The following is a 25,747-nucleotide window of genomic DNA, read 5'->3' on the forward strand; positions in this document are numbered from 1 at the left end:
CCAGCTTCGCGGCGCATTTTTCAGCAGTCTCGGCATTCAACTACTTTCTCTTCGGGCTTTACGTGCGCGCCTTTTTCAACACTATCAAGAGGAATCCACAGCCCCCCTCCCACTCATCTCCTTCTTCTTGCCTTGACCCCTCTCCCCTCGTCCAGTTCCCCGTTGTGTGCAGTGTTTACGAACCATGCAAAGTGCCGTTTAACCATCATCACACTGACTGGTACTGAGTTCGTAGTAATGGTTGCGGAGTGGTAACAAACTATCGTTTCTTGATCTCTCACACTATCCGCCCGTCCGCCAATCCAGATCCCCCCCCCCCCCCTCCAGGCAACGTCAAGTAGTCGAGTTTGATTACGCATACTCAGTGGCTTATTACACCGATCGGCTTTCGCTTTCGATGGCGGTGAGGAACCTTCACGGAGGTAAATCAATACAACTCATTAACCCATATCGCGAATATTTGGGTGGAATTTTCCGGAGAACCTTGAAGTCACGTCCAAAAATCGGCTGATCTCCGGCGAGATCGATTTCTGATGTTCTCATCCCCAGGCTGGTGGTGACCACTGTTTGCTTGTCCGTCTGCTACGACAACTCGAACATACCACAGTCACGCGCATACTTTGCGCATACAAAGTGTCCCTTAATGAGCCTCTCCCCCCCCCCCCATTGGACGGACGATGGAGGAGGGAACATAGTCACGATCACGATTGTCTTTTTGTTTTCGCTTTCGCTCTCATCCTCATACCTGTGCCACTGCTACTTGTTTGCCAATTTTGATCACGCCACACGGTCCACCAGATCCGTGTGCGTTGAACAGTATCGAACCGATCCTCTCCTCAAAACTATTCAGCGACGATCAATGTGGAGGCGAACGGCACAGGGGGCGGAGGCTAGTGGGTGACAGACAACAGCTCGTTAGTTGGTCATTTGTATGTTTGGCGAAGATTTTCCTCATTCCTTGGGAGATTCTCGCCCGTTGATGGCATCGATTTTGCCGCATATGATCGGCCCCGGTAGCCTCGATCGCGCTCGTTCGTTTGCAGAAATGGCAATTTGGTCCGCAGTTCTTCTTCGGGGCACCGGTTAAGGTCTTTGATTTGGTATCCGCATTGTAGAGTGGAATGAATGTTGACCAAACTTGCCATGGAAGTAGTTAAAACTTCTAGCATATTTTCAAAGTTGCCTTAACTCCCTGAGATCCAGTCCGTTGATCAAACTTGCTTTTTCTATTGTTTCATTATTAAGGCTCAAATGTCTCAAAACTCTACGGAGCCAAGAAAAATCGAATGATTTTATTTATAAAAACTACAAGGAACAACCCTATGAGGTTAATTTTTTTTAACTGTAGCAGGAGCTTGCGTTTTGTGTAGGAATAGGAATTTGAGCGGGGTTGTCTCTGTTTATACTCTTTAGTATGACTATGATTGCCCTGAAAAGAACCTTTTGATATGAATTTTAGTTGGGACACGTTCAGAAATTGAACTCTTTTGGTAAATGGAGCAGCAAATCGGACAGGACAATCCCATATTCTTCGGTTCAATGATTGGGCACTCGCAAGAGTCTCGGCCCGTCTGCTGCTTGACAGGGGTTGAACTGGTGTCTGTGACAGGTTGGAAGGCCGCAGAATATTAGTGTCCACCCAACTAAAGCTCCCCCTTTTTTAATTTTCAACGTTAAACTCCTTCTCTCAACAAGTTGGTAAATCTTAACCTTTAGCAGAAAGACGCTTAACATTTTTTTCGGTGAATTTATGATCCTGTTTCACGTCATGGTTCTTCTCTATGTCCGTTCAGATAAATTAGCACTTTTATTTATTTTCTCTACTGCGCTAAATCAAACGAGTAGAAATAAGAAGGGACGTCGGTTACGCGCTCGAATAATTAAAAATTCGATAAATATTTAAATCGAATAGCTGGAAAAATCTTTAAGATTATTCGTTAATTGAATAATTGGACTTTTAGGTGGTGGACCTTGTCGAAAATGTCGAACAGCAGAATTGCAACCAACAAGTGTAAACCAAGAACCAAAAGCGGTGCAATGCTAGTTTTCATTGCTATGACAACGACTGAATTAAGGGGCTTAGAAGCAGAGAGGAGAAAGTCAATTCTCTTCATCGATTTTCTCTTCTGATGACCATGGCTTCACTAACCTATTTCGCACTATTTCTGCTATGCTCTTCTATCATCCAGAACAACAAACGCATCAATGAATGTGTTTTCCATCGAGTTATTATCGAAACAGATAGTCGATGAACAGAATCGATCAAAATCACTTGCACCCCTGCTTCCAAGTTTGGTTACAAGATTACAACTCTGTGTGAGCATCTTGTGTGGTCATTGGGGACGTGTGGTTCTGAATATGGGGATGAGTGTGCAAAATGTTTTGCAATTACATCCTCTCTATTCACACACGCTCGAAGATCGGAGGCGAATGCGACTTCGACTTGTTTCGTCTACTAACGACTCTTTGATGACTGTGTTGGGGAAGCAGCAATGCTACATCGACATGTTTCGTCTAGAAACGATTATCTGATGACAGTGTTGGGGAAGCAGCATTTGCATTAGTGGGTATGTTAGATATTCTAAGCTTTTGGACAATGCTTGACATTTACAACTTTTTCAATATTTTTTTTGTTAAAAATCAAAATTTGGAAGCATTGCTATCGATGCGTGGAAATATTTCTGATCGATTGGAGATAAAATGATTGAAATTGGTCCAGGGGCAGCTGAGTTATTAACGTTCAAAATCTTTCATAATTTCGTTACATGTTCCATTTTCGGTTTCCACAAAAAGTACCGCTATCCACTTTGCCTCCTCTTCGTCATTTACTATTTCATATAGTAAAACCTACCATTTTGGTACTCAAACATGCTTTTGCTTGCCCTCTTTAGAGTTCGCTCTCTGGTCAGGCCACCTCTTTCTCACACACTTAAAAATATTATTGAGATGAATTTTTAAGCCGAGCTTTGGGCAAGTTTAGCTGAATTGGTAAAATTCGGACATTTAAATTTATTAGTCATGAAACTACAAAACAACAAAGAGTCCACTACAATGGACAAAATTCGATTGTTTGAAAAAAGAAAAAAGAAATAGGTGAAATGGCTCTAATGTTGGCCTATGCATAGAAGATTGGGCCCATCGCTAAAAATCTGCTGTTTATCAATTTTATCTAGATGAACGCGTCATTGGGACGGTACTAATGGATATTTTTGGTCGATATTGAAAATTTAGTCGATTGCTGAATTTATGTATGGGCCCAAATTAGGGGCACTTAGGCCGACATTACAGCCATTTCCCTAGCTAAATTTGAAATGAAATTAAATGACTTGAGCAAAACCATTACCTGGAGCCGTTAGCATCTACGTTCTGAACTGCTTGGATAACAATAATTTGACTCAGAATGCACGAAATTACACTTTTTGTTACCAAGTGAATCTCCGTCATTGACGAAAAAATGAATGAGATTTTTTCTTGAGGCTCAAGTCTATCAGTGACTACGTGATGAACAATTTTGTCAATATCGCACGAAAATCTGTCAATGGCAATGACAAATCTCCGGACGACATAAATACAAAATTTCCTGCGTGACTGAAAACTAAGCTCAAGACACTGCGGAGTTGGGTGTCGACATGTACACAGATGTGCGAGGTGTTGAAATGGGTGTTAAAAAGGAGATTTCCTCCTCTCTCAATTTCCTCAATCGAAAGAGGAATATATTTTATGACAGGAACAAAAATAGAGCGGAAGTCGAGGATGCAGCCAGTACAACAACAACAACAAGCAGGAGGACATAAATGGGATCAACAAAAACAACAACTAGCAACTCTGATAGCAGTTCGTATAGCTAAACAATTTAGAAATTTAACGATCATCATAGGAATATTTCACAGACTAATCAGAAGAGCGGACGGATGGGATGAATCTATACTCTCTCGCACGGACATCACTTTCCAGCTCGTGCACAAATTTGCTAGCGCTTTCTGGCAAAAAAGTCGATCTGATCGGAGATCGCAGATCGGTAAAAACTAACTACGCAAGTATAGTGGAAGAGGAAGAGCAGCCGAAATTTTCGTCCACAAAAGGGTCTTCCAAGTCGCTTGCTGCCAGATAGTCGAGCTGGTCTGAGCTAGAAAATAACGTCAGAGTAGAGGGAAAGAAGGAGCAGTGGAAAAGGAATTGCGTTGGTAAGAAAGAGGCAACTATAGCTAGTTTACTCTTTCATACAAACGCAAATACCGTCCGACCCGGACACTGCACGGTGTAGTGAGAACAGCTCTTTGTCGTTACAACATCCTTCTGCCATATCGCATCTAGCAAGTCGGAGCTCGATGATAACAATCAACAGAGGGGAAGGAAGAGTAACGGAAATCTTCATCCATACACCACGTCTGTCAAATCGCTTCCACTTGTTCAGCCAGATAGTCGAGCTGGTCGAAGCTATGTGGCATCAGTCAGGGTGACCAGTGAATCGGGAATTCAAAGTCACCTATGAATATCGATGACAAATTGGGAAAGAATGTGCTTGGTCCTTTCCTCAATATAAATAAGATTTTTGTTCTTGAAAAAAATTCAATACCTTTGGTCTGGACTAGATTTTTCTGAAGTTCAAAGTAGATTTTAATGAAAACTCATAGGAATTTCTGAGGAGTAGGACTACTGTGAACTTCAGAAGGAAATTCCAAGGGCATTTTCATGGAGGATAAGTTCATGAAGTTTGTGGGAAAAAGCAAATCCGGAGCATAAGTCCATGGATTTTTTTGGAGAATTACAATTTAATCTCCAGGAAATCTTAAAAAGGATTTGGGAAAGAATTTCAGGAGAGTTTGCCAAACAAATTATGAGGAGAAATGCAAATGAATTCTTAGGAGACTTTCAAGGTGAGTAGAATGCCAAGGGCTGGAGTGAGATTAAATCGGAAATCTGAAATTAATTGAATTAAAATTCTGGAAATCTTTCCAAAGGGTTTTACTGAGAATAATTTCAAGAATTCCGAGAGAAATAAAAGAAAATTGAATTCGAAGGATAGTTTCAACGAAATGTTGAGGAATATTTCAATGAAATTGCGAGCAGTATTCAAAGTATATTTTGGTGACATTTTTTGAAGAATTCAGAAAAGCGTTCCAAGTGAATTTCTAGAACAATTCCATGACACCATCGAGAGAATACTCCAGGAGAACTCCAAGTGAATTTTCATGGGAAATCTCCGTTGAATATGGATTGGACTATTCTGAGGTCTTCAGAACTACTTTCATGTTCCCAAAACTATTCTGAAGTTAATGGAACTGCCATGAAGATCTTTTGTAGTTTGATAAACAATCTCGTAATACTTCTCATCATTTTTTTAAAACTTTCCCGAACTTTTTCAGACTTCCTAAAGTTTCCTCAATTTCCTTAATGAACATGGATCTTCTCTAGAGTTTTGAAAACTTGCTGAAGTTCTCGAAACGTCATTGACATTTATGTAATTTCTCTAATGTTAGCAGAACAGCTCTGAGGTTCTCTGTTCTTTGCTGAAGTTTTCAGGAAAAAATTCTGAATCCGAAAAAAAGGTCTATCAGTAGTTTCTTATAACTTGTCGCTGATATTTCGTCAGCAGCTTTATAAATGGTCATTGGTTTCTTATATGACGCGATGTTTTTCTAGTTATTAATAAACATGGAAGATTTTCTTAACAAAATATTACTTAAGTTCATCCGGGGCAATATGAGCACCACAAATATTTCAATAAAATTCTTCAATTTTGCATTATTACTTTCATAAATATGACTGTATCATATGAAATCACGTTTTGAAGCAGCTGCTTTGGTAAAAAATCAGTCATTCACAAGACTGAACAAATAGAAATAGGCAGTACTTCTTAAATTTAATTTATTCCACAGAAAATAATTAGGACTTCTTTTAAATCTTTTTTATGCTAAAACTGTTCATTGTTGACCATCCATAAAGCCTCAAGAGAGCAGAATATTCTTACCCGTTGTATACAAGGTCGCTCATACCACCCGGGCAGGGTGTTCATTTTACCCCAACGGTTTAATTTCGGTAATCTTCTGAGCATGAGTAGCAGCATGAGCATGATTGACCACCCACGGTTGCTACTCTGTCTTTGCCAGGTCAGCTGTAATTACACAGAGAACCAATAGACGATGCTTTTGTCTAGCAATCATCCTCAATGTGTAAAAATTGGTGATCTCAAACCAGGCTATGCCAGCGCCGGCCGCGCCCGAACACAGGTCAAGAAAGGAAAGGATAGGAATGTGTTGACGTGACACTCGCTTTGATGGAAACCGAGAACACCTCTGCACTTCCACGAGGAATCACTGGGATATTATGTAAGAGGGTTGTGATTGCAGCAGGGTTCATTTTGGTAAACGATAAGCTGAATTGATGTCCTAACGATCATATAACGCGAAGGAGCTTGGGATTGAACCCACGATCTTCTGTTCAGTAAGCAAAAAAGTTTGCCTCTAGGCAAACAAGCTCCTTTTCAATCATTGAGTTGCTGTTATTATCATGTAGCCATATTAACAAATAAAGCGATTGACAAATTTTGAATGTGGATGGGACTGAGATTAGACTCATGATGTTCTACTCAGCAAGCAAAAACGATCGCTCTAAGGCCACCGAGCCCTTCATATCACATCATATCTTTACTCGAGTTGTTGTAACCATTCAAACCCGGCACCGACGACGACAAGTTTCGCAAAATACACGATATCCAAGTGATTGGACCATCAATTACTTTAATATGAAAGAACCTGGGACCTCGTTTTCCTGCTCAGTAAGCAAACCACTGCAACCAACGATCTTTCAACTCTGAAAACTAAAAGCTTTGAATGTTTCGATTTGCTCTTTACGCAGAAAAAGCTTTGACCGATGTAACGATTGTTAAGGCCCAGATTAAAAAAGTTTTAAAAATGAGATTACGTTCTCGAGAGCAGTCAATAATGTATCCTAAAGTGGATCAAGTGTGCACTCTATTTTTCTAAATATTCCGAAGCGTTCCGCCCAAGATCTAACAGGTACAATTTTCTACAATAGTGGCCTGGTATAAATCGTAATGTATTTTCCCTACAAGACTCAACTATGTTCCTGCACTCGGATGCATATCTTACCGACAGAATCGCTTTTCTTATGTTCTATCTAAAATCGCAAAATAGATCACGTACGATCGAGGTCATCCCGCTAGGAAACGAACGAATTGTTTTTAATTGGAACAAGCTAATCACCATGGCAGCACCAACACAACCTTAAACAAATTTTGGAAAATTTTGAATTTTTTTAAATCTTCTTGCGTTAAATTCCAAAGTTTACTTTTAATATTCAATTTGCATTCATGATGTAAATAGGGCTTGAAACTATCCATTTGGATAAACATCATTCGATTCTTCCACTGAATTTTGTATGATTAGTCATGATTTTTTAAGGTGGCCAAACTGCCCCACTTTCCCCTTACTCTCAGTATCTTCTAACTTTCTCACTTCTGTAAACTTTTCGCAGCTGTCAAGAAGCTTGTTGTACTGCCCTGAATTTAATTGAACTGTCCTAAAAATCGGTAAGCTTATGTGAAGACCTAAGTAATTTTCATAATATCTCTGAAGTTCTCTGAAAATCTAGAAACTGATTTCCTGAAACTAATGGAGCTGAAATTTACCCTGGCTTCCAGCCTACTAAATGTATTTGAAATGTTCCCGAGTTTTTTTAATTTTTAAAATTATTATTTTTTAAATAGCTCATGAGAAAACTATGACACTGGAAAATTGACATAAATCGTAGAACAAGAACTTTTGCTCATTTTTTTTAACTTTTTGTTAGTACGGAAACAGGAATACAGGAAGCAGGAACCTATATTTGAACCATTTTCAACCGTTTCCTGTGAAAAAAAAAACAAAACTGCGAAAATTTTAAAAAATATATCCAAAAGTTCATGTTCTACTATTGTTTTCAATTTTCATGTGTTTAAAAGTTTGAATTTCACATGAGCTTTATTTAAAAAAAAACAACGCCATTATGATAAGAAGTGTTGTTTTCGTGCTACAATCTATTACAACATTTCAACGACGCCATTTTGAAAAAATTACAAGATCCAAAATGGCCGAATTTTAGCACAAATGTGAATGATTGCCCATAATAAACAATTATGCAAATCGGAGAAGATCGAGACGAAATTTTGTAGTTGTAACTATTTGGCCTGGAACTTCTCAAAGATGGATAAATTCATTTTAATAAATATTAATTAAAAATTAAAAACGGTTCCAGAAACCATAAGAATTGTTCAGTACAGGGCAGCAATTCAATTCGGCAGTCATATGCATGATGATAGTGCTCTACCACCCATAGTAGCACGGAAACTAAGTCCGATAGCAGTGGGCTCTCGTCTCTGTTTGTCTTGATCAAGCTTAATAACCTCTGATTATCCTCAACATGTCGCTGTATGAAGGGCCAAAAACGGATTGGGTAGGTCGATAGGCAAAGTCGCCTAAACGCATCGACCACAAACAGGAAGATGCCTCGACGAGCGGGGAGAAGAGCTCGCCCTTTATCCACAAAATGTTACCTTCAGGGAGTTGGCATTCCCACTCACCCCGTCCAAATCGCTTCAATCGGGTGCCAATGGATGGTTCCTCCCAATGCAATTCAATTCGGCAGTCATAGCACGAAAACAGCTCATCTTATTGAAATGACGTCTGATACAAAGTTTTAGGAAACTGGTTGTTTTTTTTTCATGAAAACAAATACACACTGGAAACAAAAGAATCACAAATTTTCGACAAATATTAAAAAAAAACTTGTTTAAAACTTCAATAACATAAAAACCTTGTTAAAAATTTTAACTTATCCAGTTTCATACAAGTTTGTCTCAGACGTCATTCCGATAAGATGATCCGTTTTCAAACTATGATTTATTTTTATTTATTTATTATTTATTTATGATTTATGCCCCCAGCCAAGGGGTAAGTCACTCAGCATATTGCGCCGAAAATAGATTCGGCGCAGCTTGGGCACATCCATCGGCACAATCTCGTAGGCATTGGATTGTTGTAAATAAAATGTGACCACTGCTAGACAACTGTCATTGAACTTGTTCACAACATTACGTGCTGTTTGACTGGAACAGAGTTAGAGAAACATCCTCTAATTGAATAATATATCAGAGGTACTCAGACCAGCGGTTCACTGCACGATTCACTCATAGATCTTAATACGAAATGTAGGTTCTAGAGTGTGCTCAAGAGAAAGAGGCAGTTATTCAGATCCCATTAGTACTCTTAATTAAAATAATGCTACAACTCACACAAAACAAACTACAGAAGTCATATTCATCATCCTCTATAGCCGCTGATAGACCGTGGCTTTTCACATCACGAAAGACTAGGTTTCTGGTCTGCCTTTGCGGGCATTATAAAATCCTAAAACACAGCACTTTTATTATCCTACGAACACAAAACACCGATATTTCTCACACCCGCCACTTCTCGCGTCATCCTCAATTCGATGAATCCTTGCGATTTCAAACCATAACATTGTAAGTGTTAGAAATACCGGGTTGCCAAACAATCGCAGCTTGCTCTATGACCGGCACAATCGGCAAAGATGACCCAAGATTGGTGTGTGGAGTGACCTACCCCTTGGCCCCAGCGAACAATAATGCAAAATTTCATGGAATTCTGAGTGGTAAAATAAGACATTTCGCTATTTGGCCTGGAACTGCTCAGTAGTTCAAAGAACTTTGAAGAAGTTTAGCGAATTAAGTACTTCGTAAACTTTTATTGAAGTGCAAGGAACTATGTGAAGTTTCAGGGAACTTCTTAGAAAAATCTCGTTGAAGTTTCAGGGAATTTTTAAGAAGCTACGGGAATATCTTAGAAGTTCAGTAAACTTCTTATTATTTAAGGGATCTTCGTATCTCATAAACAGGTTGTGAACTTCCCGGATGTTTTGGGAAGTTCGCTTAATTTCAGGCAACTGCCCATATGTTCAGAAATATTCAAAGAAAAGGTTCAGAATGTAATCAGAAGTTCATAGATGTTCTGAGATCTTGATAGAATTGAACCAATTCAGGGAACTTGGTAGAAATTCAGTGAACTTCCTAGAAGTTTTGGAAAGCTTGTATAAGCTATGGAAAAATCGAGAAATTCAGGGAACTTCTTAGAAGCTGACATTTAACTTAATATGGAAACGGTAACATTAATTTACATCATAAACCATCAAAATTGCTCAGTTTCAGGGCAATAATTCAATTCCGCAGTCGGTCAAATGATTTGATACCGTCCGGAAAAAAACAGTGAACCACTTAATATGAAAGAAAATTATGTTCATTACAAAGCTGGTAGCCATCACTGCTGTCAAAAATAGTGATTTTAGTGACCATGTTGAAGAAATAAGTCACTAAATAGTGACTGATAGTTGTAAAAATAGTGACTAAAAAGTGACCCTGAATTGAATTAAAAATAAATTTTATTGAAAACTCTTAGGAATTTCTGAGGAGCACAACTCCTGTGAACTTAAAAGGAAAATTCCAAGGGCATTCTGAGAATAATTTCATAAAGTGTGTGGGAGAAAACAAATTCGGAGCATAAGTCCTTGGATTTTTTTTTTTTGAAAATACTAAAAGAAGGATTACAATTAAATCTGAGAATAACTCCAGGACATCTTCAAAAGAATTCGGAAAATAAATTCAGGAGAGTTTTCCAAACAAATTATGAGAAGAAATCTAAGGAAATTGTGAGTAGAAATACCAATGAATTCTTAGGAGACTTTCAATGTGAGTAGAATTCCAAGGGAAGGAGTGAGATTCAAAAGGAAATCTAAAATGAATTCAATGAATATTCTGATAATCTTTCCAAAGGGTGTCTTATTGTGGAGAATTTCAAGGTAATTCCAATAAAAATTAAAAGAAAATTGAATTCGGAGGATAGCTTCATCGAAATTTCCGTTGCATATGAAATGGACTATTCTGAGAACTTCCCAAATTTTTCATATGAAGTTCTCGAAATGTTTCTGAATACCACTGTCCTTCTGTGAAGATTTCGAAGTTTTTCTAAATTTCTGGAACTTTTGTGCTCCCGCAATTTTCATGGAATTAGAATGAAATAATTAGTATAGTTTTATGATTTTTACTTAAGTTCTCATGATTTTTCTGAAGTTCATGAAACTTCCATTAAATTATCGACACTAATTTAAAACTTCTTCAATAGTCTAGACTTTCCGGGTGTTATTAAAACTGCCTAAACGAATTTCTTTAAAGTTCTCTAGGCTGCCCTGAATTCATCAGTATTTTTCAACAACCCGCAATTTTACTAAAATTAATTGATTTGCCTTGAAGTTTGGACAATTTTCCTTAAGTATTCTAACCATTAAAAACGCTCACTTATTTTCCCTGAACTATGATTACCTGAAGTTCTCTAAATTTGTTTGTCCGGCAAATTTTCTGATACATATTATATATTTAAAATTCCCAGACGTTTTTAGATCAATCATAGAATTCTTAGAATACCCCATAATTCCACGGAATTTTTGCTTAAGTTAATGGGATTATTCTGAAGCTATTTGATCGTCCTCGAAGTACTTGGAACTTCACTGAATATGATGAAACTATCTTAATTCTAAGTTCTCTGGAATTTCTTGAAGATATTTATCGCTGCTTGCTGAAAGTTCTCGCATTTTTTGTTTAACGAATGGAACTTCGTTGATTTTCTCTAATCAACTTGGCTGAACATTCGTATTTTTTAAAGTTCTTGATATTTCCACCCTTAAAATACTCTCACGTTTTCCGGATGTTCATATAATTTTTATCACGTTCCAGAAGTTCTATTGGAGCTTTGTTGAAGTTTCCGGAACTTCATTAAGGTTTCTACAATTTTCTTTAAATTATTTGAACTGCCCTTTGATTCTCTTATCTGTCTTGATGTTCTCGAAGCTTCCCCAAATCTCTCAAAATCTATTGAAGATAAATTTCCCTGAAATTCTTTGGACTTCTGTGAAGTTCCTGAAATAGTTATGAAGTTTTCATAAATTATCTGATGGTCTCTGTACTTCCCTGAAATTCTCGGAACATCTTAAGGGTTTTCCTAAATTTACGATTATAGATATTTAAACTGCTCTAAAAAGTCTGAACTAAAGTCATGGGAACTGCTCTTAAGATCTGAAATTCCCCAAAGATCTCTAGATCTAGCTTTTCTGAGGAGCTTAGATTTTTTTTTAATTTGCACAATACCCCTCAAGGTTTCTATAGTTCTCAAGTTTGCTTAACACCTGTGATGTGCTCTGAAATTCTAAGAACTTCATAATAGTTTCTGAAAATTTTGGAATGTTAAAAGAACCGATTTGAGGATCTTAAAGCTTCCAGTAAGTTCACCATAATTTCAGTTGTTGTTTGTTTGTTTGTTTATTAAGGACATTTTACATCTCCGCGATGCATTCATGTCCGTTCGATTTGATGTTTGGTGTATTGTGTATGGTGTGCAAGTGTGTTTGTTAGTGTAAGTGCTACAATGCAGTTGCTTCTCTCTTCTTTTCTTCTTTGCTTCAAAACAATTACTTTTCTCCTTCGCTTCACTTCATACTACTCTCCTACTTAGCTTTTCTTCACGAATTTCTTCATCTTTCTACCATCTTTACCTGTGTAATTTGTTATTCTACAGTTCTTTTAATTTGTTATTCTAGTCTTCTACTTCGTGTTGCTTAATATTTCTGTTACCTGTGCAATTTGTTATTCTAAAGATCTTGTAATTTGTTATTCTAGAGTTTTTTGTACAAATCCGTTTCATGTAGGAAATTAAGCATTCGTGTTGTTCTTTCTTCCGTGTTGTCCAGAGCTTCACGTAGACTGGTGCTGATGTCATTTTTCCTTCTCTCTTCGTCGTATTTCCTGCACTCAAGAATGATGTGCTTTACATCCAACACCGTGCCACAACATTCACACAACGGTGGGGCTTCCTTCTTCAGAAGAAACGTGTGGGTTAGTCGCGTATGGCCGATTCTCAGACGTGTAAGCATACGCTGGTCGGCTGAACTTCCTCGTTCTGTCCATCTGTGCGTGTCGAATTTCACCTCCCTCAGCTTCGATTCTGTTGTGCTAAACCACTGCCTATTCCACTGACCACGTATCGCATGTTTCACCGCTTTTATCGCATCCTCGCTTGGAATCGGTACGTCGATGGCTGGTTGTCTTCTAGCCTCATTGGCTAGTCGGTCTTCTTCAGAGTTTCCCCTGATGCCGGCGTGTCCAGGGATCCAGCAGAAACGGATGATTTTGCTTTACACGATTCTCTCTACTTCCTGCACCCAAGGGTGCCGGGAAGTTCCAGCCTCCAAAGCCAGTAGGAAGCTTGCAAAGTCCGTGAGAATAACCAACTCATTTTGAACATTAGGGATGGTGGCGGCCATTTTAATAGCGTAGGCCTCCGCAGAGAAAACACTACATTCGTTCGGAAGACTGTAGGTCCTAGATAGCCCTTCGTAGAAGAATGCAGCTCCTACCGTGTCTTCACACTTGGAGCCGTCCGTGTAGACGATGGTTGAACTATGGAAGCGAGTCTCCAGTAATTGTCGAAGAACTGGACGAACTTTCTCCGGTGGGTCTCCAGCGCGTATGCTTCTTTTCACATCCCACACTATCGTCGGTTTTTGTGCGTGCCACAAGCGATTGCTCTGCCTCACGAGTGAACCGACAGCAGGAAGCGTTGAACCGGTTAATTCTTGGAGGCGATTTGAAGCGCGTGTAATCAGAGGTAGGGTGCTGCTGTTTGGATTCTTTGTGAGCATTCGGATGGCAATGTGTACTGTGGTCTGTGCTGCTAGCAGTTCGAAGGGTAGAGTCCCAGCTTCGGCCATCACCGAGTTAATTTGTTATTAACTCATTTGATGTAGAGCAGCTTCGCAGTAACTATGGCTGACCCAACTTGCAGCAGAGAGGTCCGATTACCACGTGGAAGTTTTGCACCGATCATCTGTAAAATCCGTAACCGAGATTCGCATGCTTTCTTAACCATATTGCAGTGAGGTTTGAAGGATAACGTTCGGTCCATGGTTACACCTAAAATCCTCAGCCGGTTGGTCTTTGGCACGGGAGTTCCCTCGATAGAGATATCTCGCACGGGATCCCGTCGTGCGTTCGGACTGCAGTAGAAGACATGTGACTTTGTTGCCGACACAGTGAAACCAACGCTTTTCGTCCATTTGTTGATGGCTTTGACGGCAGCCTGTAATTTTCGGTGTAAGCCTTCAGTTTTAGCACCTCGCACTGCTAAGAGGATATCGTCCGCGTACAAAAGAATGAAGACTCCGTTGGGCACTACTCGGAAGATGGGCTGCATCGCGATGAGGAACAGCGTCACTGACAGGACAGAGCCCTGCGGAACTCCGTTTTCCAACGGATACTGGCGAGACATATGCCGCCCAACGGATACCTGGATCGTTCGCTCCGAGAGGAAACTTTTCATCATGTTCAGCATCCGACCGCGTAATCTCCATGACCTCAGAGTGCGGATTATGCCGCGCCGCCAGGTGGTGTCGTAAGCCTTCGACAGGTCCAGGGATGCTATCAGACAGTGCTCGTCTGTGCTTGGAAGCGTTCGCTCGAGCTCGGAAAAGTACGTGTCGGTGCCTCGCCCGGCACGGAAAGCGTGCTGTCGTTTGTCGAGTCGCCCGCTCGACTCTAGCTCGGTGATCAGTCGTCGATTTATGATGCGTTCAAGCAGCTTCGCCATGCAGCTGGTGAGCGAGATTGGACGGAACGCAGCGGGTCCGGTATCGAGGCAGTTTGGCTTCGGAATGGGCACCACGATTGCATTTCGCCAGCTGGTGGGAAACTCTCCATTACGCCAGATCCGGTTGAGCAGCTCTAGCAGTGTCATCTTCACGGACAAAGGTAGACGTCGAAGCATTGGGTACCCTATCAAGTCGGGTCCTGTCGAGGCAGCTCGCCCTTTCTCGAGAGCCCACAGAAGTTCGCTTAGGGTAATGTCGCTGTTGTACACGTCGTCCGTGTTTGGCGAAACATCTATGGACTCTCTTTCAGCTGCTGCCTTAGTCTTCTGAAAAGAAGTAGGGTAACTGGAGGTCGCAGATCTATCGTTGTAAAAACTGGCTAGCGCTTCCGCAGTTTCTTCGGGGTCATCGGTGAAGCCATCCGATCGCTTGAGTGCAGTTTGTTTATGGAGCTTTAATGAAATTCTAGAATTTCCTTTCATTCCTCAGAACTTCTTCAAAGTTCCTACAATTGCTGTGAAGTTAATGGGACTGCAATGAAGATCTCTAATATTTCATAAAGTTAATTACGAACTTGAAATAAATCATTTCATGTTTTCTTTAATTCAGGCACTTTGAATATTTTCAATATCATGAACTTGCACATGGAATACGAAGCTACAAGACATTGAATGGATTTAGATTTTGGACTTACTCAAATTAAGTACGTTTTTTTAAACTGTGAACAGTGAAAAATTAAGTTCAGCATTCATTGGATTTGATTAAAAACTTGTTTCTTTAAAAATTGGGTTAATTACTGTTGATCTTCCAGAAAAAGCATATTTTGAACGCATTTAAAACAAAAAGCTTTCTTATTATAAGCCTTGAATTTATTCGTTAAAGTTCTGGGAAAACCTGGAAAACTCAGGAAATTTTATTTAGAAAAATGAGTAGACAGCCTGTAGATAGAGAAAGACGATTAAACGTCACAAAGCAAATAATGATCAATATTGCAATAAATTCACGCAGAAAAAGTTGAAAATAGTGACTGATTACAAGAAAAAGTGACTTTAGTGACTTGACCTTAAAAAAGGAGACTTTTTAGTGACTGGCTTGAAAAAAAATACCAAGTCACTAAAAAGTGACTCACTACCAGCCCTGTGTCATTACATCAGAGAAATGTGACCGGAATGAACATAATGGCTACTCCGTATTTTTCGAAGTAGGGAGCCAGGTGTTCAATTTTCAATTCGAAAAAACGTGATCATGTGACTCATCAAATAACCGTAGCATGATATTATCAGGCCATTAAACAGACGTTTTAGAGTGATTTTTAGATCAGAATCAGTATCATGGGACATGTAGGAAAAATTGACTAATTTTTGAACTTCATTAAAAATATTAGTCTTGTAAATTTAACTAGGGTCTCTGAAAATATGGCTTTTACTGAGATCGCATAATTCGATAAAATTATCCAAGTTCAGAACGACGAAACACGGACACGTTGAAAGCGTTTACTTCAGGGAGCTTCACGATTTTTCAGCATTTCAGGACCAGTTATGGCATAATCATTAGCAAATTGATATTTTTTCGCTTCTCATACGCTCTCAATATCACGCTTGATATTGGAGCAAAATATCATGCTTGATATTGATTTTACAAGCTCATTTGATATTGCGAGACTATTCACAACGTGTGAAGTTGAAGCTGAGAGTTAAATCGACGCAAAAATGATTCCGTTGCACCAGAAAACTTACTTAGGAGGAGGAGAAGGTCTCTATTTTTTCTCTTCACCGATGGCAGACACGAAGCGACTGCTGCCAGCCGTGAATGGAAGTTTCGGTTGCGCTCGGGTGTAAAGACGAAATCATGAAACTCAATCTCACCACAGCTTGGTGAGATTTGCAGCTGGTGAGTTTTGTTAGCTTGATATTCTGAGCTGCGATATCACAGCTTGCAATATCAACTGCTGTTGTTTGCTTGTTGATTTTTGTCTACGAAAATCAAGCGTGATCTTGTTCTTTGGTGAGATTTGATTTTTTGATATTTTCCCAACACTGTTCAGGACAGCGATTCGGCAAAATGGCATTCGACCAAACCTTTCGGGAAACAAGTGGTCAATTTCATGTAAACGATGTCCAGAACGTTGAACAGAACATTGAAAATATCCAAAAGGATACTTGTATGGAAGCAGGTAGCACACCTTTACTCTATTTTCCAGAAGCTGGTGTCAGGTGACCAATTTCCATGCCGATTCAATTTTAACAGCAAATCGCACCACCTCAGCTGTAGAAAGCCGTCTCAAAGCAATTGCCAAGACCTCCGAAAAATTGCTCACATGATCCGAACCATTCAACAATCACAGTATGCACTTGCGGCTCGCAGCCGCACCAATCTGACCCCGAACCTTCATCATCGCCCCGCCGCTGACCACTTCTGCCCGGTAAGACACGAACAACAGCCGCCAAGCCGCACACAAGCTAGCTAATCTGGCTGTGTATAAAATAAGACATTGACTTTTGCCAAAGTGCATCTCATTAGAGCGGTCAGCGCGCGCGCTCGTGATGTTTTCTGCGGCTTGGACGGACAGCCATAAACGCCAGTTTAAGGCGAATTTTCCAAGCACTTTGCAGGTTTTGAAAGTAAATCTCGCGTCGAATCATCAGCGGTGAGCAGACGTCAAACGACCAATTAGGGAATCACTAAATTACCGCGTCTGTCGTCGATCCGAGGGGGTCAACACATTCAGGAAATCCCCGTCTGCGATGATGATGGATGAATTCAATGTTGCTGCCAAGCCGTTTAGCACACCCTCTCAATCAACTGACCTTGATTTTATCTGCGCCATGCAGATTTAGAGGTGGAAAAAATTTGCAACTCCCAGCGTCTACTTACGATTACATCAATCCCCGCTGCTCAAGTCAAGCACACACGTGTTGCCTCACGTACTCAACCGTCAAGAGCTCAGTTAAAACAAAGCATCTCCTTTACACTGCAACCTGCGACTTTGCCGCACGCACACGTAGGCATTGGAAAAAGAAATGCCAAACACTACCAACGGCAAACAGGGCTAGGATCGAAAATTGCGCCGCGATGAAATAAGAAGTTGTGTAACAAACCAGATTTTTTTTTGTTTTCGGAAAAAATGCGACAAAATCAGAGTGCTGCTTTCCTCGTCCCACTGCGGGGACAGTGGCAGAGAGAGAGACAGATACATACACACACACACACGGTATGACCCGAAAACCCTCCACGGCGCGGAGAGGACTTGACCGAAAGAAGTTTCATCCGAGAGCGTCGTCGTCGCAAATACCTGCATCAACTTTTCACCTGACAGTGAGTACGACTTGGTATGTAGCGGGCGTGACTAACATTTCTACACTTGGACTTTTGCTTTTGTCGCCACCCCACCAACCGACCGACGACGACACAAATGTGACACACGTACCTACTCCACTCCGAGAAACCGGATCTTCGATCAGGCTCTCACCACTCCTTCCCTGGTGGCCGTCGTAGTCGTCGTCGTCGTCATCGGTCGCTGGAATGCGATCGAAGAAACGTTCGTAGACCTTGACCAAAGTCCGGCGGTTACGAAAGCATCGAGGGCTGTGTGTTTAGTGAACTCTGGGCAGGTGGATCTATAGCGCGATCTAGAGCAGCACTTACCTTTTTATGATTCCATATGACGTTTACACTAGGTTTACCCCGTCGCGCAAAGGACTGATCGATGACATCGTCGTGGACCAGACTGGCGGTGTGAATCATCTCCGAAATCATGGCGATCTGTCGCTGTGCGTGCACTACATTGCTGTTTATTTTTTTTGAGAAAGAGGAAGAGAGAAGGAAAAAGGACATTTTTTAGAATGCATCGATACTGCTGTGGCTGTGGAACGTGATTCCGGATTACATTTAGACGATGTGTAGTTCAATCGAGTAGTGGTTCTCAAACGATTGATTGCGACCCTCATTAGGAAATCGCATGAACTCGCGACTCACCCAAATTGACGTCAAATATTGTCAGGCTAAAACTAGTCTTAACCCACATTCGCCCAGCGTCCTAAAACTAGGACAGTACTTCTACTGCTAATATTCCGCAATCAAATTGAAAAAAGTTAGAGTGAATTGGTAATTGGTTTCGTTATCCAAAAATATTATCCCCGTATGATTTTATTTCGCCGTTAGGGTGGCCCTTTCCGTGTTAGGGCTATCCAAGAAATCATCATTTTTCTTTAAAAAAATTAAATCATAACTTTTGAACCACTGGACCGATTTTTGGATCAATAGGTCAAATGAAATACTATTATTGAAGTCTGTATTTCTCGATAACCGGATCTGTTTTATGTTATAATTAGTTTATTGAACGTCTGGTAACCCGCATAAACGCGAACCATATCTTGACCTTACCGAAAATGGTTAAAAATTGTTTATAATCCCTGCTAAACTTTAACTGCAATGGTTATGGATCTTTACATGAACGTTTGTGTGAATCTTTTAACCTTATTTAACCTTTTGGAAAGAAAACTATATTAGAACCTTTTACTTATGGTTTCAGAATTTTAATGGTAATGGTTATGGTAATCAGTAAGGTCCATTGATGGTTTTGTATTGTCGGTCAACTTTACATTAATTTACAGGCAACCTATTCGCGATCTATTCCACATAAAGTTGATCGATGTTACAAAACCATCCATTGATCTTACTGACTACCATAACCATTACCATTAAAGTTCTCAAAACATAAATAAAAAGGTTTTAATTTAATTCCTTTTCTGAACATATATGGACAAAATAAGAATTTGGAATGGTAACAACCCATTATTTGTAAGGTTCAATTCCAAAAAACCCTAATACATAAGGTCAAAGCTTTATCACACAAACGTTCATGTAAAGTTCCATAACCATTTCAGTTAAAGTTTAGCAGGGATTATAAACAATTTTTTACCATTTTCGGTAAGGTCAAGTTATGGTTCGCGTTTATGCGGGAAGAATGGATGTTGAGTTAAGAATAACACAAAAATTAATATCTCCAGTACATTAGAAAAACTTTGGTTGCTGTGATGAACGGTCCTCGTTAAGCACCGATGACTTGATCGCTAATACCCCCTCTCAATCGGTGACTCCAACCTTGCTTCTGATGTATTGGAACCGTGAAACATCCAAAGTAGAGATTGGTTTTAATTTGAGGGTCCCAGCAGCCACATGATCCCTGATGTCGATTCAGCATTCTTGGCTAGTCCTATGCAGCCTCGGTTATCTTCGTACAGTGTGACAGGATCCGTTGATGTCTTGGCGTTGAGGTCTTCTAGAACTCCAGCTAACCAAACTGCTTCTGAAACAGCAGTATTCTGCTTCGCTTGAAGACGTAGAAAAAGTTGACTGTTTGCGGCTGGCCCAAGACACCGTTGTTCCATACACCTTAAACAGGAAACCCGTTACTAACTTGCGGTCTTCTATATCAGTTGCCCAGTCCACATCTACGAATCCGACAAGTGGTCTGCTATCTTCATTCCTCTTGAAGCGTAGACTCATGGTGCTTGTTCCCTTCAGGTATCTGCATATTCAGTGTTTGCCAGTGATTCTCCATTGGTGTTTACTGAAACCGTCCCGTATAGCTGACTCGGTAGCACGAGTCTGGTCGAACAACATAGCATTTGATACATCAAACTACCCAGTACCTCCCCATATGGCTTGGTTGTATGGTCTCCCTCACGGCTCAGCTGAAGTCCTTCCTCCATTGGGCTTTTGGTGGAATTGCAGTCCAACATTCCGAGCTTCTTCAGAATCTTGATGGCAATAACTTCTTGGGACAGCATCAGTACACCTTTCTCCGCCGTCGTAGTTGAGTCGAAAAACTTTGCTTCACCGCAATCGGTCATGCTGAACTCATCGGAAAGGCGGTGCTTCAGTGCTTCAATTGTTCTAAGGTTTCTTCCAACTATTAATAGATCATCCACGTAAAGCACCAGCTAGATTACATCATCTGAGAGGTAGAAGCTGTACTATGACGAGCACCTCAACGGTGAAGCAGCAGAAACAGACCTTGGAGCACGCGCAGAAGACGACAGGCTACCGGCCCCTGATCTTCAAGAAGTTGAGGAGGAGATCCGTCGGTTGAAGAACAACAAGGCAACTGGTGTAGATCAACTACCAAGTGAGCTATTAAAATACGGTGGTGAAGCACTGGCTAGAGCGCTGCACTGGGTAATTGCCAAGATTTGGGAGGAGGAGATATTACCGGAGGAGTGGATGGAAGGTGTCGTATGCCCAATCTACAAAAAGGGCGACAAGCTGGATTGCTGCAACTACCGCGCGATCACACTGCTGAGCGCCGCCTACAAGGTACTCTCCCAAATTCTATGCCGCCGTCTGTCACCATATGCAAGAGAGTTCGTGGGGTAATACCAGGCGGGATTCATGGGTGCCACGGACCAAATTTTCGCGATTCGGCAGGTTCTGCAGAAATGCCGCGAATACAACGTGCCCACACATCATTTGTTCATCGATTTCAAATCAGGATAAACTGATGCGATAGGTCAAGGCGACGATGGATCGAGTGATGTGCGTTGTTCGAGTATCGGGGACACTCTGGAGTCCCTTTGTATCTCCAAGGGGGTTACGGCAAGGTGATGGACTTTCGTGTCTGCTGTTCAACATCGCGTTAGAAGGTGTTATCAGAAGAGCTGGGATAGATACGAGTGGCACAATATTCAGGAAGTCCATCCAGCTCCTTGGCTTCGCCGATGACATTGACATTATGGCACGGAACTTTGGCGGAAACGTGCATCAGACTGAAGGCTGAAGCTAGGCGGATTGGACTTGCCATCAACGCATCAAAGATAAAATACATGAAAGAAAGAGAGAGGCTATAGGGAAGACAATGTTAGCCTCCCACCCTGAGTTCAGATTGAGGGTGACGAAATCGAGGTGGTCGATGAGTTCGTGTATTTGGGCTCACTGGTGACCGCCGAAAATGATACCAGCAGAGAAATTCAAAGACGCATTATGGCAGAGAGTCGTGCCTACTTTGGACCAAGGTTGCAAAGACTCATTTCAGCTAAAATAATGTTTTTCGGAATAATAAAACCAAAAGATTGTATGATGGCATGTTTTACTTGTAACTTATAAGAAGAGGTTACAAAGTATGCGTTGGAAACATAAAACCTGTAAATTTTGCTTTCTATGAGTTACAATCAGCGATTTGCTGATCGCTGAGTGAGTGAGTGAGTGAGTGAGTGAGTTTGTGAAAAATCGCTGATTGTGACTCTCATGAAGTGAAATAAACAGGTTTAATATGTCAAACACATTCTTTGCAACCTCTTCTTGTATCCTACCAATTCAAAATTTGATCATGGCATCTAATTATTTCATAATTTAGAAAAACATTGTTTTAGCTGAAATGAGTCTTTGCAACCTTGCTTTGGACTCCGGAGGACGCTCCGATCGAAAAAAAATTCGCCACCACTCGAAGTTGACTGTCTACAAGACGCTGATTAGACCGGTGGTCCTTTACGGCCACAAGACCTGGACTATGCTCGTGGAGGACTTGGTGTTTTCGAACGGAAGGTGTTGCGTACCATCTACGGTGGAGTGCAGATGGATGACGGTACGTGGAGGAGGCGAATGAACCACGAATTGCACCAGCTGCTGGGAGAACCAGCCATCGTCCACATTGCAAAAATTGGGCGACTACGATGGGCTGGGCACGTCGTAAGAATGCCGCACGACTACCCAGTGAAAATGGTTCTAGAAGGCGACCCAACAGGAACAAGAAGAGGCGCGCAGCGGGCAAGGTGGATCGACCAAGTAGAAGGTGACCTGCAGACTACGAGGCTGGCGAACTGTGGCCATGGATCGAATAGAGTGGAGACGACTTCTTTGGACAGCAGAGGACAACAAGGCCTTAGCCTGATTGGTAAGGTAAGGTAAGATTTCATCATCTTTACGTGAAGAGACATGTCTGAATCGATGAAAGCCCAGTTGAGTTGAAACGTTCGTTCCAGCACCGTGGGGCTTGTTTCAAACCGTACAGTGACCTTTGTAGTTTACATACGCTGCCAGATTTCGCTTTCACGCCTTCTGGTACCTTCATATCTGGATCTTCTTTTAGTTCTCCGTGTAGGAAAGCTGTCTTGATGTTCATGGACACGAAAACCACGATGGACAGCAACAGCGAGCACCACGCGAACTGTAGATAGTCTTGCCACTGATGCGAATGTATCTTCAAAGTCGATTCTAGTGCGTTGAAGGAAGCCCCAGTCGCACCTTGTATCAAACTTGTCGTCCAGTCTCGTCCTCCATGAGCCGGAACACCCCCTTCATTCATAGTGGCTTCACATACAGGGCACGTCATCAGCTTCCATACATTGTTAGTTGTCATGGACTTGAGCTCTTCGTTAACCGCCTGGTACCACAGGTCGCGGTCGTCACGAATGGCATTTTCAGAGTACGTTTGGGAACATCCGGAAATTTGCGCTCCCTCTCGCTATGCCTCTTGAACGGTTCGACAGGTAGGCCGGAATTTTAAAATTCAAACTAAAAAGTTATGGTAAAAAAGGTTTTTAAGGGGGTACTAGCGTTAGTACTCCATTTTCACCCTATAATTTCATCCGTCCACTTGAGAGATAGAAAATGGACGTCTTCGAAAAAGTTCCTTAAAATTACTTCATCTACAATGTTTCCATAGATGCTCATCAATTTCAACAAGACATAAAAAAAGTTATTTTTTTTCTTAGTGCATACCCCCCTTAATCAAAAATGTTCACTTCTCAATTAAAGTAATCAAAAAATGAAGTAACATTCTAAAAGACATCAAAATGCTACACTCAATAGTTTCGTCGCAAATAGCCATGTTCCACTATTTTTGATTTCGTCACAATGTGCGGCGCCGACTGGGATTGCCTTTTAGGGTGAGAGGCAATTACGCTTACCACTCAGACATTTTTGACGTTTGAAGAATTTCTCTGAAGATCATAAAACAACTCTGAAGTGCGCTGAAATTCTTTATAGTTTCCAATACTTCCTTGAAGATCGCAGAACTACTCCGAAGGAGCTTTGAAGAGTTCCTATGTAGTTTATGAATGATCTGATAACTTCAAGGGAAGTTCTCTGATCTTAAAAGAAGGTTCTCTGAACTTCAGGCAAAAGTCTCTGAATTTCAGGCGAAATTATTTGATCTTAAAGGGAAGTTCACAGAACATCCAACGAACAGTTCCCAGAACGCCTAATTTCCGAACAAATGCTTCCCACGAAAAGTTTACAGAACTGCCCTGACGTTCAGAGTTCTTAAAAAGCCCTAAGGTTCAACGAACTTCCCTGAAGTTCACAGCACTTCATCTAAGTTGCCTGAAGTTCGACGAAAAGTTCAGAGAACTTCCGACGAGCGGTTCAGAGAACTTCTGATGAGAAATTCAGAAATCTTCCGCTGAGAAGTTCAGGGAACTTCCGACGAGAAGTTCAGAGATTTTCTGAAGAGAAGCTCCAAGAAGCTCACAGAACTTTTTTTAAGTTCTCTGAAATTTCAATGCGAGGTTCTGGTGTTCAGAAGATGTTCATAGTACGTCCGACGAGAACAGGTTCAGAGAACTTCCGAGGAGAAGATCACAAAACTTCAGAGGGAAAGTTCACAGAACTTCCGACAAGAAGTCCAGAGGACATCAGAGGAGAAGTTCAGTGAGCTGTCAAGGGGAGGTTCAGAGAAATTCCGAGTAGTAGCTCAGAGTACCTCCGGCGAGAAGTTCAAAGGTCTTCCGAGGAGAAGTTCAAGGCTTCCGGAAAGAAATTCAGCGAACATACGCAGAGAAGCTCCAAGGAGAAGTTCTGAGAACATCTGAGGAACTTCGCAAAATCTCCGACGAACAATTCAGAGAGCATCAGATGAGAACTTCACAAAATTTCCGACGACAAATCCAGAGAGCTTCCGAGGAGAAGCACAGAGAACAACGAGGTCGTTCAGAACGACAAAAGTTCAACAATGGATAAACTGGTCAGGATAAAATTTCCATCTTTAAATCATGAGCTGTTTGAAAAATTATGATGACAAATAGTTACTGTGCATGTCACGGCAATTTAAGAGAGAAATAACTGTCTATCTCTAAAATATATTCTATCTTTAAATTATGGGCAGTTCTTGGGGAGAATTTTTAAAGAAATTAGTTAACCCACTCTAAAAACTCCCCATGAAGCATTTCGTCAAGAGGTGTGATTTATTACTTGGAGTTTCCCGAACTTGCAGAACCATCAAGCTTCCGGACATTTCAAGCCCGTGGACTTATAATTATGTTTTATTTAGGACCAATTTAGGTCTTCAAAAACTATTCCAAACAAAATAAATTTTCCTAATCAGATAGATCAACATCTGGATATGTTCGAAGAACTTATCTGATCTTTTAAACAGTAGTGTCGAGATCATCCGGACTTGCTACCAAGATGAGCTAGTTTCCCTTTGAAGTTCTGTAGCTTCCTAAGTCTTCTGGATTGATTCTTTTCAGTTGAGTGCTCTGGAAGTGCTTTCAAGGTCTAATGAATTTTTAATTTTCTACTGGGTTAACAGGGATTTGCAAAGAGTCCCAGAGATTGTCAACCTCTAGACTTGCTCTTTGAGCATTCCTTGGAGGCTTCCTCTGACTCTTCTGGATCCTTTTCCAACGGCTTGAAAGCCCCGAGGAGGCTTCAGAATTTAAGAACATTTCGAAGTCCACAGAACTTGCTTTTGGAGTCCTGTGGACAGTTCTCCGGAATAGTCAGTTGGTTCAGTGCTCTAGATCCGTTCTCTAGGTCATCGGGATTGTTGATTAGGAGATCATTCGGCTTGTCATGATTCCCTGAGATTGTCTATGAAGTTGACTGTTTTTCGACTTGAAATTCCTCTGGAGTTTCCAAGAAACTCATTTTTTTTAGATATACCAAAATGTCCTTTGAACCCTTATCCAACGACATGAAAGTTCCCATCATGAAACTTTAGAATTTCAAGTCTTGGATTGATCCTAATAGCCACTTGACTACGTTAGATTTATCGGTTCTTCTGGATCAACTGGATTTTTTCTACGGAATCCACAGCCGT

General features: G+C 40.9%; 1 protein-coding gene across 1 annotated transcript in view; it reads right to left on the bottom strand.

The window, feature by feature from the left end:
• Window positions 1–25,747, bottom strand: part of qless (decaprenyl diphosphate synthase subunit 1 qless) — a 236,724-nt gene that overhangs the window by 48,503 nt on the left and 162,474 nt on the right. Inside the window, exon 5 of the mRNA XM_065222150.1 lies at window positions 18,355–18,496. Coding sequence (XP_065078222.1) covers window positions 18,355–18,496 — 142 coding nt within the window. The remainder of the gene's footprint in view (window positions 1–18,354; window positions 18,497–25,747) is intronic.

The sequence above is a fragment of the Ochlerotatus camptorhynchus genome, unplaced genomic scaffold, assembly GCF_037179485.1.
Source record: "Ochlerotatus camptorhynchus isolate MF236.1 unplaced genomic scaffold, CSIRO-AGI_Acam_v1.1 ptg000158l, whole genome shotgun sequence".
Lineage (NCBI taxonomy): Eukaryota > Metazoa > Arthropoda > Insecta > Diptera > Culicidae > Ochlerotatus > Ochlerotatus camptorhynchus.